The following is a 16452-nucleotide window of genomic DNA, read 5'->3' as shown; positions in this document are numbered from 1 at the left end:
GAGTATGTGGGGTTATAATTGGGTAGGGTTAGGGTGGTTCTGATGATGGTGGATAGGTGGTGGGTGGGAGGCAGGTGGTGTGGTACTGATGGTGGTGGGTGAGTGGTTGTGGATTTCATTGTGGGGTGTTTGGCATTCCAAGTGACGACTCCACAGGTGTATATAGTTGTTTGCATTCAGCTCGGGTGGTACTTTCATCCCTTTTTCATCTGGCATAAACAGTATAAATTACGTTTCTAAGTTAACTGGTAAGTGATGACAAATTCTTGTATACATATTAAACCGATTATTTGTAGGTAAATCCAAAACGGTGGTGAAATATGATTATTGTGGTGTGGTGTGGTGTGGTGTGTTGTGACTTGTGAGGTGTGGACGTGATGGACGCCGTGCGGTGTCGCTTCAGGTTCCGTGCGAGCCTCGTGGGTGCCGTGCTGGGTGATTGTATCGGGAGCAAGTACGAGGGCATGTCGCGGGTACGGATGCAGAACCTGATCGCGGACGTGCGGGCTCTGCACGAACGGGACACGCGCGGTACGTACTGACGTAACGTGCGCGGCATTTGTACAACTGTTCGCTCGGCTTTGTCCCTCAGTTCATGCGTTAACAAAGACTAGTTTGTCGACACGGACGACAAACGCTTGGGACTTGTACATGTCCACAATAGAAATAAAAAACGTCACTGACCGAGGAAGCTTCATTCATGAACACGTGATCACGGTCTGCTCCTTGGATTGATGATAACGATGAATTGTTACAAAACAGAATTGACTGTTTATATTATTATTATAATATTCCTTCACTGTAAACAAAGTTAAACATGAATAATAAAATTGTACTTTGAGTTTAAGGTTTGACTTTGAGGCCCCTATGCTGGTAACCCCATTTATAATCTTGTAAACGACACAAACCACAATGTCTCGCAGGAGTATTTACTTTAGATACCTCCAGACGCCGCCAAGTTACTTAAACACTCAGGTAAGCAAGCACTTCATAACCGTAAATACGGAACGGCTGGCTTGGCAAGCGCTAGCGAGCTGCTTGGTAACTGAATTACTGAACACACCCCTGCTGTGTTAACATCACACTTACCTGCTGTGTTAACATCACACTTACCTGCTCTGTTAACCTCACACTTACCTGCTCTGTTAACATGCTTACTTGCTCTGTTAACATCACGATTACCTGCTCTGTTAACATCATGCTTACTTGCTGTGTTAACATCACACTTACCTGCTCTGTTAACATCATGCTTACCTTCTCTGTTAACATCATGCTTACCTACTCTATTAACATCACCCTTTCCTAACATCACCGTTACCTGCTCTGTTAACATCACAATTACCTGCTCTGGTAACATCACCCTTACCTAACATCACCCTTACCTGCTCTGTTAACATCACCCTTACCTGTTCTGTTAACATTACAATTACCTGGGGTGTGTTCAGTTATCAAATGTCTTGTAGAGTGCTCACCAAGTGGCTTAAACACTCCAGTAAGCACTCCATTCAAAACCGTTGATGAGGAAGGGCTCGTTGATGAGGAAGGGCTCGTTGATAAGGAAGGGCTCGTTGATAAGGAAGGGCTCGTTGATAAGGAACGGCTCGTTGATAAGGAAGGGCTCGTTGATAAGGAACGGCTCGTTCATAAGGAAGGGCTCGTTGATAAGGAACGGCTCGTTGATAAGGAAGGGCTCGTTGATAAGGAACGGCTCGTTGATGAGGAACGGCTCGTTGATAAGGAACGGCTCGTTGATAAGGAAGGGCTCGTTGATAAGGAACGGCTCGTTGATAAGGAAGGGCTCGTTGATAAGGAACGGCTCGTTGATAAGGAAGGGCTCGTTGATAAGGAACGGCTCGTTGATAAGGAAGGGCTCGTTGATAAGGAACGGCTCGTTGATAAGGAACGGCTCGTTGATGAGGAACGGCTCGTTGATGAGGAAGGGCTCGTTGATGAGGAACGGCTCGTTGATAAGGAACGGCTCGTTGATAAGGAAGGGCTCGTTGATAAGGAACGGCCCGTTGATAAGGAAGGGCTCGTTGATAAGGATCGGCTCGTTGATAAGGAAGGGCTCGTTGATAAGGAACGGCTCGTTGATAAGGAACGGCTCGTTGATAAGGAAGGGCTCGTTGATAAGGAACGGCTCGTTGATAAGGAAGGGCTCGTTGATAAGGAACGGCTCGTTGATAAGGAACGACTCGTTGATAAGGAACGGCTCGTTGATAAGGAAGGGCTCGTTGATAAGGAACGGCTCGTTGATGAGGAAGGGCTCGTTGATGAGGAAGGGCTCGTTGATGAGGAACGGCTCGTTGATGAGGAACGGCTCGTTGATGAGGAACGGCTCGTTGATAAGGAAGGGCTCGTTGATAAGGAACGGCTCGTTGATAAGGAACGGCTCGTTGACAAGGAAGGCTCGTTGATAAGGAAGGGCTTCTTGATAAGGAACGGCTCGTTGATAAGGAACGGCTCGTTGATAAGGAAGGCTCGTTGATAAGGAAGGGCTCGTTGATAAGGAAGGCTCGTTGATAAGGAAGGGCTCGTTGATAAGGAAGGGCTCATTGATAAGGAAGGGCTCGTTGATAAGGAAGGGCTCGTTGATAAGGAACGGCTCGTTGATAAGGAACGGCTCGTTGATAAGGAAGGCTCGTTGATAAGGAAGGGCTCGTTGATAAGGAAGGCTCGTTGATAAGGAAGGGCTCGTTGATAAGGAAGGGCTCGTTGATAAGGAAGGGCTCGTTGATAAGGAACGGCTCGTTGATAAGGAACGGCTCGTTGATAAGGAAGGGCTCGTTGATGAGGAAGGGCTCGTTGATGAGGAAGGGCTCGTTGATGAGGAAGGGCTCGTTGATGAGGAAGGGCTCGTTGATGAGGAAGGGCTCGTTGACGAGGAAGGGCTCGTTGACGAGGAACGGCTCTTTGACGAGGAACGGCTCTTTGACGAGGAACGGCTCGTTGACGAGGAACGGCTCGTTGACGAGGAACGGCTCGTTGACGAGGAACGGCTCGTTGACGAGGAAGGGCTCGTTGACGAGGAAGGGCTCGTTGACGAGGAACGGCTCGTTGACGAGGAACGGCTGTTTGACGAGGAACGGCTCTTTGACGAGGAACGGCTCGTTGACGAGGAACGGCTCTTTGACGAGGAACGGCTCTTTGACGAGTAACGGCTCGTTGACGAGGAAGGGCTCGTTGACGAGGAACGGCTCGTTGATAAGGAAGGGCTCGTTTATAACAAAGGGCTCGTTGATAAGGAACGGCTCGTTGATAAGGAACGGCTCGTTTATAAGGAAGGGCTCGTTTATAAGGAAGGGCTCGTTGATAAGGAAGGGCTCGTTGATAAGGGCTCGTTTATAAGGAAGGGCTCGTTTATAAGGAAGGGCTCGTTTATACGGAAGGGCTCGTTTATATGGAAGGGCTCGTTTATACGGAAGGGCTCGCTGATAAGGAAGGGCTCGTTTTTAAGGAAGGGCTCGTTTATAAGGAAGGGCTCGTTTATAAGGAAGGGCTCGTTTATAAGGAAGGGCTCGTTGATAAGGAAGGGCTCGTTTATAACGAAGGGCTCGTTGATAAGGGCTCGTTTATAAGGAAGGGCTCGTTGATAAGGAAGGGCTCGTTGATAAGGAAGGGCTCGTTGATAAGGAAGGGCTCGTTTATAAGGAAGGGCTCGTTGATAAGGAAGGCTTGTTGATAAGGAAGGGCTCGTTTATAAGGAAGGGCTTGTTTATAAGGAAGGGCTCGTTGATAAGGAAGGGCTCGTTGATAAGGAAGGCTCGTTGATAAGGAAGGGCTCGTTTATAAGGAAGGGCTCGTTGATAAGGAAGGGCTCGTTGATAAGGAAGGGCTCGTTGATAAGGAAGGGCTCGTTTATAAGGAAGGGCTCGTTGATAAGGAAGGGCTCGTTGATAAGGAAGGGCTCGTTTATAAGGAAGGGCTCGTTGATAAGGAAGGCTCGTTGATAAGGAAGGGCTCGTTTATAAGGAAGGGCTCGTTTATAAGGAAGGGCTCGTTTATAAGGAAGGGCTCGTTTATAAGGAAGGGCTCGTTGATAAGGAACAGCTCGTTGATAAGGAAGTGCTCGTTTATAAGGAAGGGCTCGTTTATAAGGAAAGGCTCGTTTATAAGGAAGGGCTCGTTTATAAGGAAGGGCTCGTTTATAAGGAAGGGCTCGTTTATAAGGAAGGGCTCGTTGATAAGGAACGGCTCGTTGATAAGGAACGGCTCGTTGATAAGGAAGTGCTCGTTTATAAGGAAGGGCTCGTTTATAAGGAAGGGCTCGTTTATAAGGAAGGGCTCGTTTATAAGGAAGGGCTCGTTTATAAGGAAGGGCTCGTTGACAAGGAACGGCTCGTTGACAAGGAACGGCTCGTTGACGAGGAACGGGTCGTTGACGAGGAACGGCTCGTTGACAAGGAACGGCTCGTTGACAAGGAACGGCTCGTTGACAAGGAACGGCTCGTTGACAAGGAAGGCTCGTTGATAAGGAAGGGCTCGTTTATAAGGAAGGGCTCGTTGATAAGGAACGGCTCGTTGATAAGGAAGTGCTCATTGACAAGGAACAGCTCGTTGATAAGGAAGTGCTCGTTTATAAGGAAGGCTCGCTGACAAGGAACGGCTCGTTGACAAGGAAGTGCTCATTGACAAGGAACAGCTCGTTGATAAGGAAGTGCTCGTTTATAAGGAAGGCTCGTTGACAAGGAACGGCTCGTTGATAAGGAAGGGCTCATTTATAACGAAGGACTCGTTGATCAGGAACGGCTCGTTGATAAGGAAGGGCTCATTTATAACGAAGGGCTCATTGATAAGGAACGCCTCTTGATAAGGAACGGCTCGTTGATAAGGAAGGGCTCATTTATAACGAAGTGCTCATTTATAAGGAAGGCTCGTTGACAAGGAACGGCTCGTTGACAAGGAAGTGCTCATTGACAAGGAACAGCTCGTTGATAAGGAAGTGCTCGTTTATAAGGAAGGCTCGTTGACAAGGAACGGCTCGTTGATAAGGAAGGGCTCATTTATAATGAAGGGCTCGTTGATAAGGAACGGCTCGTTGATAAGGAAGGGCTCATTTATAACGAAGTGCTCGTTTATAAGGAAGGCTCGTTGATAAGGAACGGCTCGTTGATAAGGAACGGCTCGTTGATAAGGAACGGCTCGTTGAAAAGGAATGGTTCGTTGATAAGGAAGGCTCGTTGATAAGGAAGGGCTCATTGACAAGGAACGGCTGGTTGATAAGGAAGGGCTCGTTGACAAGGAATGGCTGGTTGATAAGGAAGTGCTCATTGACAAGGAACAGCTCGTTGATAAGGAAGGGCTCATTTATAATGAAGGGCTCGTTGATAAGGAACGGCTCGTTTATAAGGAAGGCTCGTTGACAAGGAACGGCTCGTTGATAATGAAGGGCTCGTTGATAAGGAGCGGCTCGTTGAAAAGGAACGGCTCGTTGACAAGGAACGGCTCGTTGATAAGGAACGGCTCGTTGATACGGAACGGCTCGTTGAAAAGGAACGGCTCGTTGATAAGGAAGGCTCGTTGATAAGGAAGGGCTCGTTGACAAGGAATGGCTGGTTGATAAGGAAGTGCTCATTGACAAGGAACAGCTCGTTGATAAGGAAGGCTCGTTTATAACGAAGGGCTCGTTGATAAGGAACGGCTCATTGATAAGGAACGGCTCGTTGATAAGGAAGGCTCGTTGATAAGGAAGGGCTCGTTGACAAGGAACGGCTGGTTGATAAGGAAGTGCTCATTGAGAAGGAACGGCTCGTTGATAAGGAAGGCTCGTTTATAACGAAGGGCTCGTTGATAAGGAACGGCTCGTTGATAAGGAACGGCTCGTTGATAAGGAACGGCTCGTTGAAAAGGAACGGCTCGTTGATAAGGAAGGCTCGTTGATAAGGAAGGGCTCGTTGACAAGGAACGGCTGGTTGATAAGGAAGTGCTCATTGACAAGGAACAGCTCGTTGATAAGGAAGTGCTCATTTATAAGGAAGGCTCGTTGACAAGGAAGGGCTTGTTGACGAGGAACGGCTGGTTGATAAGGAAGTGCTCGTTTATAAGGAAGGCTCGTTGATAAGGAACGGCTCGTTGAAAAGGAACGGCTCGTTGATAAGGAAGGCTCGTTGATAAGGAAGGGCTCGTTGACAAGGAACGGCTGGTTGATAAGGAAGTGCTCATTGACAAGGAACAGCTCGTTGATAAGGAAGTGCTCGTTTATAAGGAAGGCTCGTTGATAAGGAACGGCTCGTTGAAAAGGAACGGCTCGTTGATAAGGAAGGGCTCGTTGACAAGGAAGGGCTCGTTGATAAGGAAGTGCTCATTGACAAGGAACAGCTCGTTTATAAGGAAGTGCTCGTTTATAAGGAAGGCTCATTGACAAGGAACGGCTCGTTGATAAGGAAGGGCTCGTTTATAACGAAGGGCTCGTTGATAAGGAAGGCTCGTTGATAAGGAAGTGCTCGTTGATAAGGAAGTGCTCGTTGACAAGGAACGGCTCGTTGATAAGGAAGGCTCGTTGATGAAGCGCTCGTTGATGAGGAAGCGCTCGTTGATGAGGAAGGGCTCGTTGATAAGGAAGGGCTCGTTGTTGAGGAAGGGCTCGTTGATGAGGAAGGGCTCGTTGTTGAGGAAGGGCTCGTTGTTGAGGAAGGGCTCGTTGACGAGGAACGGCTCGTTGACGAGGAACGGCTCGTTGACGAGGAACGGCTCGTTGTTGAGGAACGGCTCGTTGACGAGGAACGGCTCGTTGACGAGGAACGGCTCGTTGACGAGGAACGGCTCGTTGACGAGGAACGGCTCGTTGATGAGGAACGGCTCGTTGATAAGGCTTGGCAAGTGCTCAAACCATCGAGGGATCAATCAAGGCTGGAATGGTCAATTTTCCATGGATCTATTATCTTGAAAATATTTCTTCCTTTACTATGAGCTCTTATCAGGTGTTGCACCACCTGCCCTTTTCGGCCATCGGCCCGACCGGGATACGCGCGCTGCTCCGTCACTCCATCCTCGTTAACCTCTCAAAGTTAACCCCGTTAACCTTTTCATTCAAAAATGTTTCACTCTTACCTCCTCTCATTTATCTTCCCTAAGTTGTGAAATCAACTTCCTGCAATCTTCCATTCTCCCCAGTCCAATCAATGTGGCAGCTCATCACCATCTCATGTCTTTCTTCCTCTGCCATGATATTTTATGTCCCCATTTAACCACAGCCATCATCTGTATTACACAATTTCCCCTTTTTGTTACATTCTATTTGCTCATCCATCCCTGCTTCCCATTTCCCTACAGGAGTATGACCAATCGGTAGGATACCTTTCCGCGCCCCGCCGTTGTGCTCTCCCACCTCCAGTGTTTAACAGTTAAAGCGTCATGTGACAAACCATCACTAGAACTGTCGCAGAACTCGGCATATGTATATGTAACCCAGTCTGCCATCGATGCAAGCACGCAGCCATTATCCCCTCCATTCCCGTGGTCTGGTCTTCTTGGGAGTTCCTCGACACCGGGTTACACCGCTTGCTAGCTCAGGGTGTGGTTGTTCTCCGGGCAGCAGGTTCTGCAGCAAAAACAAGTTGATCGGGTCGTTCGCACGTTTCATCATATTTGCAAATGGCACGGCCTGCTTGGAAGTTAGCCAACATCACTGCAATACACAAACATGGTGCAAAAATGGATCTCTGACTACAGGCCTGTTAGCAAAGTCCTTACACAGAAACTAGAGTCGTATATTTACCTCCACTACCAAAGGTGGATGGAGGTTATGTTTTCACCCGTGTTTGTCTGTGTGTCTGTTTGTATGTGAGCACGATATCTCAAAAGGTTGTGGACAGATTTGCAAAGGTGGGCGGTCCGCTTCGAAAGTCCGCTTATCCGCTTATCCGCTGCAGCGGACTAACGTTTTCGAAGCGGATAAGCGAATCGGAACAACCCTCGGAAACCGAAGCGGATAAGCGTAAGCGGACTACCGAAAAATTAAAGCGCATCGCGATTCGCCAAATCAGCTGTTAGCCTGAGCCGTTACTCTAGAATTGTGAATATTTATTTAAGTGAATAATAAGTGAAAACTGAATATTTTATTGGACGCTAGAGCGGCAATAACGTCAAGATGGAGAGATTTCTGACTCTCCAGCCCAGCGGCAGTGCCAGGGACAGGCACACGAGCGACGCAAACCAGCAGTCCCAGCACAGCGACATCCACAACCCGGCGGTCGACATCCTCAGGCCTAAGAGGTCGGCCCTGGCTGCACCGAACTTCGAGGCCCTCGTCTTCATGAAGGGCAACCTCGAAATCCTCAAGAAGGCCCACGAGGTGGAGGAGGAAGACGAGGACTAGTCAACAGACTGCTAGTCTGTTGACTAGTAGACTCTCTTGTCAAAGAAAGGACGGGCAAATTGATTTTTCTTTAATGTAACTTGCATATATTAAAATTATATTTAAATTAACTGTAGAGTAGAGTCGAGTGGAAAACTTTATTTCAATAAATTTTGAATAAATTTTATTTAAATAAAAATGTGAAGGAGCTGTGCTCCAACGCGAGTCGAAAGAAGTGACGCGACCAAAGACGGAATTCGTCTGAGTTGCTTTATTGAAACAAAACAGCTCAGGTATTCTGACCAAAGCCCGTTTATCGGGCAGCAATATATATACACATTTATGTCGGGAAGTTTGCCCGGCAAAAGCTATACCGGGCATGCCCGGGTGTCAAGGGCGAGCCTTGGAAAGGCGAGTCTGGACCTGCCCGGGCGTGTTTGGCTGCGGCCTGGCAAGTCGAGGCTGGGCGTGCCCGGGCGCTCTGAACGAGCACTGGAAAGGCGATAGCGGGCATGCCCGGACGCTCTGGGCGAGCCCTGGAAAGGCGATAGCGGGCATGCCCGGACGCTCTGGGCGAGCCCTGAAAAGGCGATAGCGGGCATGCCCGGACGCTCTGGGCGAGCCCTGGGAAGGCGAGAGCGGGCATGCCCGGGAAAGACGAGACCGGGCGTGCCCGGGAGGTTCGGGCGTGCCCGGGAACAGTGAGTCCGGGCATGCCCGGGAGAGGCGCGTCTGGCCGTGTTCTGGCCGGTGCAAGGCGATTGTGTGCATCCAGCGGTAACCGCTACACACGCCCCTCCAGAATCGACCTGCACCGGCAGGGTCAATTTAAGGGGGGTCCGGATGACCCGGCCGAAGCGACCCCTGGAGGGTCGTGGGGAGGGGTCCGACGTGGTGGTGGGTGGTCGAGCGGGGGGAACTGTGGACGGGGGGCGGCCTCGCCGCGGAGGAAGGGCCAACCGTGGTGGTCGGTCGACGTCCATGTGCGCCGGTTTGAGGCGGTCCACAGAGATCTGGTCCGACCGGCCGCCAACGTCGACGACAAAGGACTTGTCGCCCCGTCGCAGGACCCGGAAGGGCCCGTCGTACGGCGGCCGGAGTGGCCCCCGGTGCGCGTCATGACGCACAAAGACGTACTCCGCTTTGCGAAGCGCCGGGGGGACGTAGGACTGGGGGCCACCGTGGCGGGACGTCGGCACGGGGGCAAATCGGCGGGCGGCCTCCTGGAGGTCCGAGCGCTGGTGTGCGGCGGACCAGGGACTGGTAGCGTCGGGCACGAACTCGCCCGGGACGCGGAGCGGCTGGCCGTAGACGAGCTCGGCGGCGGACGCCCGGAGGTCCTCCTTGGGGGCCGTGCGGAGGCCCAAAAGGACCCACGGCAGCCGGTCGGTCCAACCGTCGTCCTGAAGGCCGGCCATGAGTGCGGCCTTCATGGAGCGGTGAAACCGCTCGCACAACCCGTTGGCTTTGGGGTGGTAGGCCGTGGTGCGGTGCAGCGTGACCCCCAACGAGCGGGCGACTGAGCCCCAAAGTTCGGACGTGAACTGTGGGCCGCGGTCGGACGAGATGTGCGCCGAAGCGCGCGACCCAGGTGGCGATGAACGCCTGCGCCACGTCGGCGGTGGTGGTGGAGGTGAGGGGCACGGCCTCCGGCCACCTGGTGGTCCTGTCCACCATGGTGAGCAGGTGGGTGAACCCCCGCGATGGGGGCAGGGGACCCACCAGGTCCACGTGGACGTGGTCGAAACGCCGTGCAGGCACGGTGAAAGGTGCCAGCGGGGCCTGGGTGTGGCGGTGGACCTTGGCCCGCTGGCAGGCCGTGCAGGCGTTGGTCCAGTCGTGGACGTTCCGTCGAAGGCCGTGCCAGACGAAACGCGCCGACACCAGCTTCTGAGAAGCTTTCCGGCCCGGGTGAGAAAGGCCGTGGATGGAGGCGAAGATGCGGCGCTGCCAGGAAACGGGCACGATGGGGCGAGGCTGGCCCTGGGAGACGTCGCAGAGCAGGACGGTGCCCGCGAAGGGGATGTCGGCCAGGCGGAGGCCCGTGTCCGCCGCCCGGAGGGCCTGCACCGAGGTGTCGGTGGTCTGGTCGGCCGCCATGAGCGCGAAGTCCACGCCGAGGTGGACCGCGTTCGCGCTGGCCCGAGAAAGACAGTCGGCCACAGCGTTGTCTTTGCCGGCGACGTGCCGGATGTCCGTGGTGAATTCCGACACGGCGGAGAGGTGGCGCTGCTGGCGGGCCGACCACGGCTCCGTGACTTTGGCCATTGCGTAGACCAACGGCTTGTGGTCGACGAAAGCCGTGAACGGGCGGCCCTCCAGGAGGTGTCGGAAATGGCGAACGGCCAGGAATAGACCGAGCAGCTCGCGGTCGAACGTGCTGTATTTTAACTCGTTCGGCCGGAGCTGCCGGCTGAAAAAAGCGAGTGGCTGCCAAACCCCGTCCACCCATTGTTCATGGACGGCGCCCACCGCGTAGTTGGAGGCGTCCGTAGTGAGGGCGATGGGCGCGTTGAGCACCGGGTGAGCCAGCAGCGTTGCGTCGGCGAGGGCCCGTTTTGCGCTCGCGAAGGCCGCGTCCATGGCCGCGGACCAAACAATGTCATGCTTGGCCGGCTTGCCCCGGAGGGCCTCGTAAAGGGGCCACATGAGCTGAGCAGCGCGGGGCACGAATCGGTGATAAAAATTCACCATGCCGAGGAATTAACGGTATGGACCGTCATTAACGGTATGGACCTCAAACATCCGGGGCCTTCGCTCAAACCTGACTGATCTCTCCACACAGGTTGCTTCTGACAATCCAGACTTGATCTGCTTAACAGAGACTTTCCTCCTTCAAGATGTCTCTGATTCCTTAATATCTCTTCCTGGTTACTCCCTCCTCCGGTATGATAGACCTCAGCCTCGGCCTGGTGGTGGGGTGGCTATCTTTATCAAAAACTCTCTTCCTCACTCTCCTTGCACTGCCCTCTTTCCTCCTCACCCCCAGGAGTACCTCTGGCTACGGCTTCCTCTCCGCTCCCACCTTTTGTTCATATGTGTTCTGTACCGTCCCCCAAACAGTGATGACTCCATCTACATTTCACTGTCTGACAACATGGACCAACTTCTATCCACTCATCCCAACTCTCTCTTCCTCATATGTGGTGACTTCAACTGTCATCATGCCACCTGGTTGGGTGTGGGTTCCTCTCTCACCAGTCATGGCACCTCAGCAAAGGACTTCTGTGACTCACTGGGATTGACACAATCTGTCAATTTCCCGACCCGGATCTCAGCCAATGGAGTATCTTCTCTTCTAGACTTGGTTATGACAAACTTCCCTGCTAATGTCTGCTGCTCTTCTTCTGCTCCAATCGGTTCTTCTGATCATGTGCTTGTCAAAGTGGACATTTCTCTGGCCATTCTCAGAGAGCCTCCTCAGCGTCGACGAGTCTGGCATTTCACTCAGGCCAACTGGGACGGTCTTCAAGCAGCCATCAATCGTCTGGATTGGTCTCCCATCTCCACTGCCTCTGACATCAATTTTTCCTGGGAATTCTTCCAAAGCAAACTGATCTCTCTCATGCACAGATTTATCCCATCTCGCCTTCAGTTGTCTTACCCTTCCTCCCGTCCACGGTACACTGAATCTTGTGGTGAGGCAGTTGCCCTGAAACAACTTGCCTTTGCCTCTTGGAAGGCTAATCCAACTGAAGGCAATCTCAGTTCCTTCCACCAAGCTCGGAACAAGTGTGTGTCTACCCTCAGGAGTGCCAGGAAGCACTATCTCTCCTCACTCAAGAATGAACTCTCAAACCTGTCTCATTCCTCCAAATCCTGGTGGCGTCTGGTCAAATCCGTTTCTGGTGTTTGTTCCCCCTCCATCCCCTCCCTTACCTCAAATGGCCACACAGTTGACATCGCACGTGACAAAGCCGAATGCCTCAACTCTGTGTTTGCCTCAAAATCCTTCGTCCCAAACCCATCTCTCTCTGTTCCCACCTTTCCCAGTCGAACCCAACTGCTCCTTGAATCTGTGTCCTTCTCTCCTGACAAGGTGGAGGAGTTTTTGTCAAACCTCGACTCTGATTCTGCAACTGGACCAGACGGCATCAGCCCACGGGTCCTAAAATCCTGCTCTGCCGCTCTGTCTCACCCTCTCTCTGTTCTTTTCACCCTATCTTTTGCTCAAGGTCATCTGCCAGCATCCTGGAAATCAGCTAACATTACCGCTTTACACAAAAAGGTGCAAAAACAGATCCTTGCAACTACAGACCAATCAGCCTGCTCCCAATTATCAGCAAAGTCATGGAATCCATCATTGCTTCGGATATGAAATCTTTCCTCTTCTCCAATGGCTTGATCTCTGATCATCAATTTGGTTTCAGACCAGGTCACTCTACTCTGGACATGCTGCTTCTGCTGTCTCAACAATGGATGGAGGTCCTCAATGCCAAACAGGAAATCAGAGCTGTCTCCCTTGACATATCACGTGCCTTCGATACGGTCTGGCACCCAGCTCTGCTCACCAAACTCTCCTCCTATGGTATCCATGGAAATCTCCATGCATGGCTTGTGGACTTCCTCTCTGGTCGTAGTCAACGTGTGGCCCTGAATGGATTTCTCTCATCTCCCCTTCCTGTTCAGGCTGGAGTTCCCCAAGGCAGTGTGCTGGGCCCTGTGCTTTTTCTGGTCTTTATCAATGATCTCTCCGACTCTCTGGAAAATCCTCTCTATCTCTTTGCTGATGACTCCACTCTCTGCCGCTGCATTCCTCTTCCCTTAGATCGGCAGTCTGCAGCCTCCTCTCTCTCTGAAGACCTGGACAAAATCACAGACTGGTCAAACAAGTGGAACATGTCTTTCAATCCTGACAAATCTCACTCTCTTACTATGTCTCTCCGAAAAGATTGACTGGACAACCCTCCCATCTACTTTCTCAACAATCCTCTCCAAGAAGTTCTGTCGCTCAAGCTTTTGGGTCTCACTATCTGCCATGATCTTTCTTGGGAAAACCACATTTCCAAGCTGGCCTCCAAAGCCAGTCGCCGACTGGGCATCCTCCGTCGTGCGAAGTCCTTCCTCGGCACACCTGAGCTCCTCACCACATACAAGGCTTTCATCCGCAGCTCAATGGAATACTGTTCTCCCCTATGGGCTGGTGCTCCTGCCTCACACCTGGCTCGGCTTCACGCTGTTGAATCCAAAGCTTTCAAAATCATTGGAATCTCCCGCGATGAAGCTATCTCTGAGGGCCTTTCACTCACTCACCGCAGGCAGGTAGGTGGTCTTTCTGTCTTCTACCGACTCCTCTCCGGCCTTGCTCCCCCAGCTCTCTCTGTGCTCTGTCCCCCAAATATTCCTACAGGTCGCACAAGATCTGCCAGCAACCCTCTGATGGTTAAACTGCCGAAATCTCGGCTCTCTGCTCACCTTCACTCTTTCATTCCTCTTTTCTCCCGCCTCTGGAACAAACTCCCACACTACCTTCAATCCCACTCCTCCCTCCAGGTCTTTAAAACAGCTGTTCACCACCATCTCTTATCTTCCCCCATCCAAAACCTTGATCTTTTCTACCCCCACTAATTCACCTCAGATCCACCTTGTTTGAAATTCCAACTTCCTTCCTGGAAGTCCTGGCAGTGTACATATGTTTATACCTCTCCCACCCCTCCCCCCCCCCCCTTCACATGCCTCCCCCCCAAACCCTCTCCCTCCCACAGATCTCTCGATGTCTCCATGTCTCTCGGTCCCTGCTCTCAAATGTTTTGTTTGTGTCCTTCCCCCTCTCTCCCCATCTTGTCTACCGCTCCCGATGTTATTTGTTGTATGTGTCTGTTTGTCTTTCTGTGTGATTAATGTTCGCTCTTTCACGAGCCTCGATCTTGTATGCAAAAAAAACAAAAAAAAAACTTGTAGGGCCTTGATGGAACGGGGACGCGGGAACGTGGTGATGGCCTCGACCTTGGTCGGCAGCGGCACGGCCCCGGTCTTGGTGATGCGGTGGCCCAAAAAGTCAACGGTCGTCGTGCCGAAGTGGCATTTGGCCGGGTTGACAATTAAGCCGTGCTCGCTGAGGCGACCGAACAGTGTTCGGAGGTGGAGGAGGTGCTCGGTGCGGGACGTGCTGGCGACGAGGATGTCGTCCAGATAGACGAAAAGAAATGGCAGGTCGCGCAGCACGCCGTCCATTAAGCGCTGGAACGCCTGGGCCGCGTTCTTGAGGCCAAACGGCATCCTCAAAAATTCGAACAGGCCGAACGGCGTGATGACGGCCGTCTTCGGGACGTCGGCCGCCCGGACAGGTACCTGGTGGTATCCCCGTATCAGGTCAATTTTGGAAAATATGACCCGTCCCGCCAAACGGGCGGAAAAGTCCTGGATGTGCGGGATCGGGTACCTGTCGGGGGTGGTAGCGTCGTTGAGGCGGCGGTAGTCGCCACACGGGCGCCATCCGCCCCCCGGCTTTGGCACGATGTGCAGTGGTGAGGCCCACGCGCTATTGGAGCGCCGCACGATGCCGAGGTGCTCCAACGCGTCGAACTCGGCCTTTGCCACGGCGAGCTTGGCCGGGTCGATGCGGCGGGCCCTGGCGTAGACCGGCGGGCCCGTAGTGGGTATGTGGTGCTCGATCCCATGCCGCACTGCGACGGCCGAAAACGTCGGCCGTGTGAGGGCCGGGAATTCCGCGAGCAGGCGAGCGAACTCGTTCGCCGTCGGGAGGGCGCACGCCAGTTCGGTCGGCGCGGAGCTGCTCATCGTGCACGCCAGGGAGCTGAAGGTCTCGGCGTTGACAAGGCGACGACGTTTGACGTCGACCAGCAACCCGTGCGCGCAGAGGACGTCGGCACCCAGCAAAGCCATGGGGACGCAGGCGGTCACAAAGGTCCACTGAAAGCGCTGGCTGCCGAAGCAGCGGGTGACGTTGCGTGGGCCGAAAGTGCGTATGGCCGAGCCATTAGCAGCGACCAAAGAGGGGCCGCAAACGGCGTCCCGCCTGTCCTGCTCGGAGGCGGGTATGACGCTCAGTTGGGCGCCGGTTTCACAAAGGAAACGCCGCCCGGACGCTTTGTCCCGAATAAAAAGCAAGTTGCCCGAGTGGCCGGCGCTCATGGCTGGGAATGAACGCTGGCCCGGCCGTTTCCCGACTTGCCGAAAGTGAACGGGGGTCGGCACGTCCGAGCCTTGTGTCCGAACCTGGCGTGGTAATAACACCACGCCTGGTCAGGTGGAGGGCCCGGCCGTCGTGTCGGAAGCGGTCGGTGCGGCGTGGCGGCCGCCAGTTTCACCGGCAGTTCGGCCTCCAACCGCGCAGGGCGCTCGGGCGTCGCCTCGGACGGCGGCAGGCTCCAGGTAGCCGCGCCGATGTGTTGGCCCGCCGAGGAGATCTTATCGGCTTCCCTGGCGAGGGCGCGGGGATCGGTGATCGACGTGCCAGCCAGGGCGAGGCGTACCGGGTGAGGCAGCTGGCGAAGGAACAACTCGCGGAACAGAAAATCCGGAGAGTGCTCACCGAGCAACGAGAGCATATAGTCCATGCGCTCGGACGGGCGTGTGTCGCCGAGCTCGGGCAGGTCGAGCAGGCGCCGTGCGCGTGCCGCCGGTGAGAGGGCGAAAGCGTCGAGGAGGAGCGTCTTCAGCGCGTCATACTTGTCGGCAGCCGGCGGGTGCTCGAGGAGGCTCAGGGCGCGGGCCGCAGTGGCGGAACCGAGCGCTGCCACGACGTGGTGGAAGCGGGTGTCGTCCGCGGTGATGCCTCGCAGGGCGAACTGGGAGTCCGCCTGGGCGAACCAAACAGCCGCGTGAGCCTCCCAGAACGTAGGCAGTTTAAGAGTCACTGCCGTGTCCATGTCGGTAGGTCACCAGTGAAGGAGCTGTGCTCCAACGCGAGTCGAAAGAAGTGACGCGACCAAAGACGGAATTCGTCCGAGTTGCTTTATTGAAACAAAACAGCTCAGGTATTCTGACCAAAGCCCGTTTATCGGGCAGCAATATATATACACATTTATGTCGGGAAGTTTGCCCGGCAAAAGCTATACCGGGCATGCCCGGGTGTCAAGGGCGAGCCTTGGAAAGGCGAGTCTGGACCTGCCCGGGCGTGTTTGGCTGCGGCCTGGCAAGTCGAGGCTGGGCGTGCCCGGGCGCTCTGAACAAGCACTGGAAAGGCGATAGCG

The 16452-nt window shown here is 53.5% G+C and overlaps 1 protein-coding gene across 2 annotated transcripts in view; it reads left to right on the top strand.

Moving 5' to 3' along the window:
• The first annotated feature begins 312 nt into the window (after positions 1 to 312).
• Positions 313 to 16452, top strand: part of ADPRS (ADP-ribosylserine hydrolase) — a 34740-nt gene continuing 18600 nt past the window's right edge. The window contains exon 1 of one of the 2 annotated variants that reach the window (XM_068109590.2): positions 313 to 531. In XM_068109590.2, coding sequence (XP_067965691.1) covers positions 378 to 531 — 154 coding nt within the window. In that variant the 5' untranslated portion in view covers positions 313 to 377. Of the gene's footprint in view, positions 532 to 922; positions 976 to 16452 lie in introns of those variants that run through there. The other variant, XM_068109591.2, reaches the window with a different exon arrangement.

Source organism: Myxine glutinosa, chromosome 3 (assembly GCF_964187855.1).
Source record: "Myxine glutinosa chromosome 3, kmMyxGlut1.1, whole genome shotgun sequence".
Classification (NCBI taxonomy): Eukaryota; Metazoa; Chordata; class Myxini; order Myxiniformes; family Myxinidae; genus Myxine; species Myxine glutinosa.
Note: the sequence above shows the minus strand (reverse complement) of the source record. Positions and strands in the feature narration are given on the sequence as shown.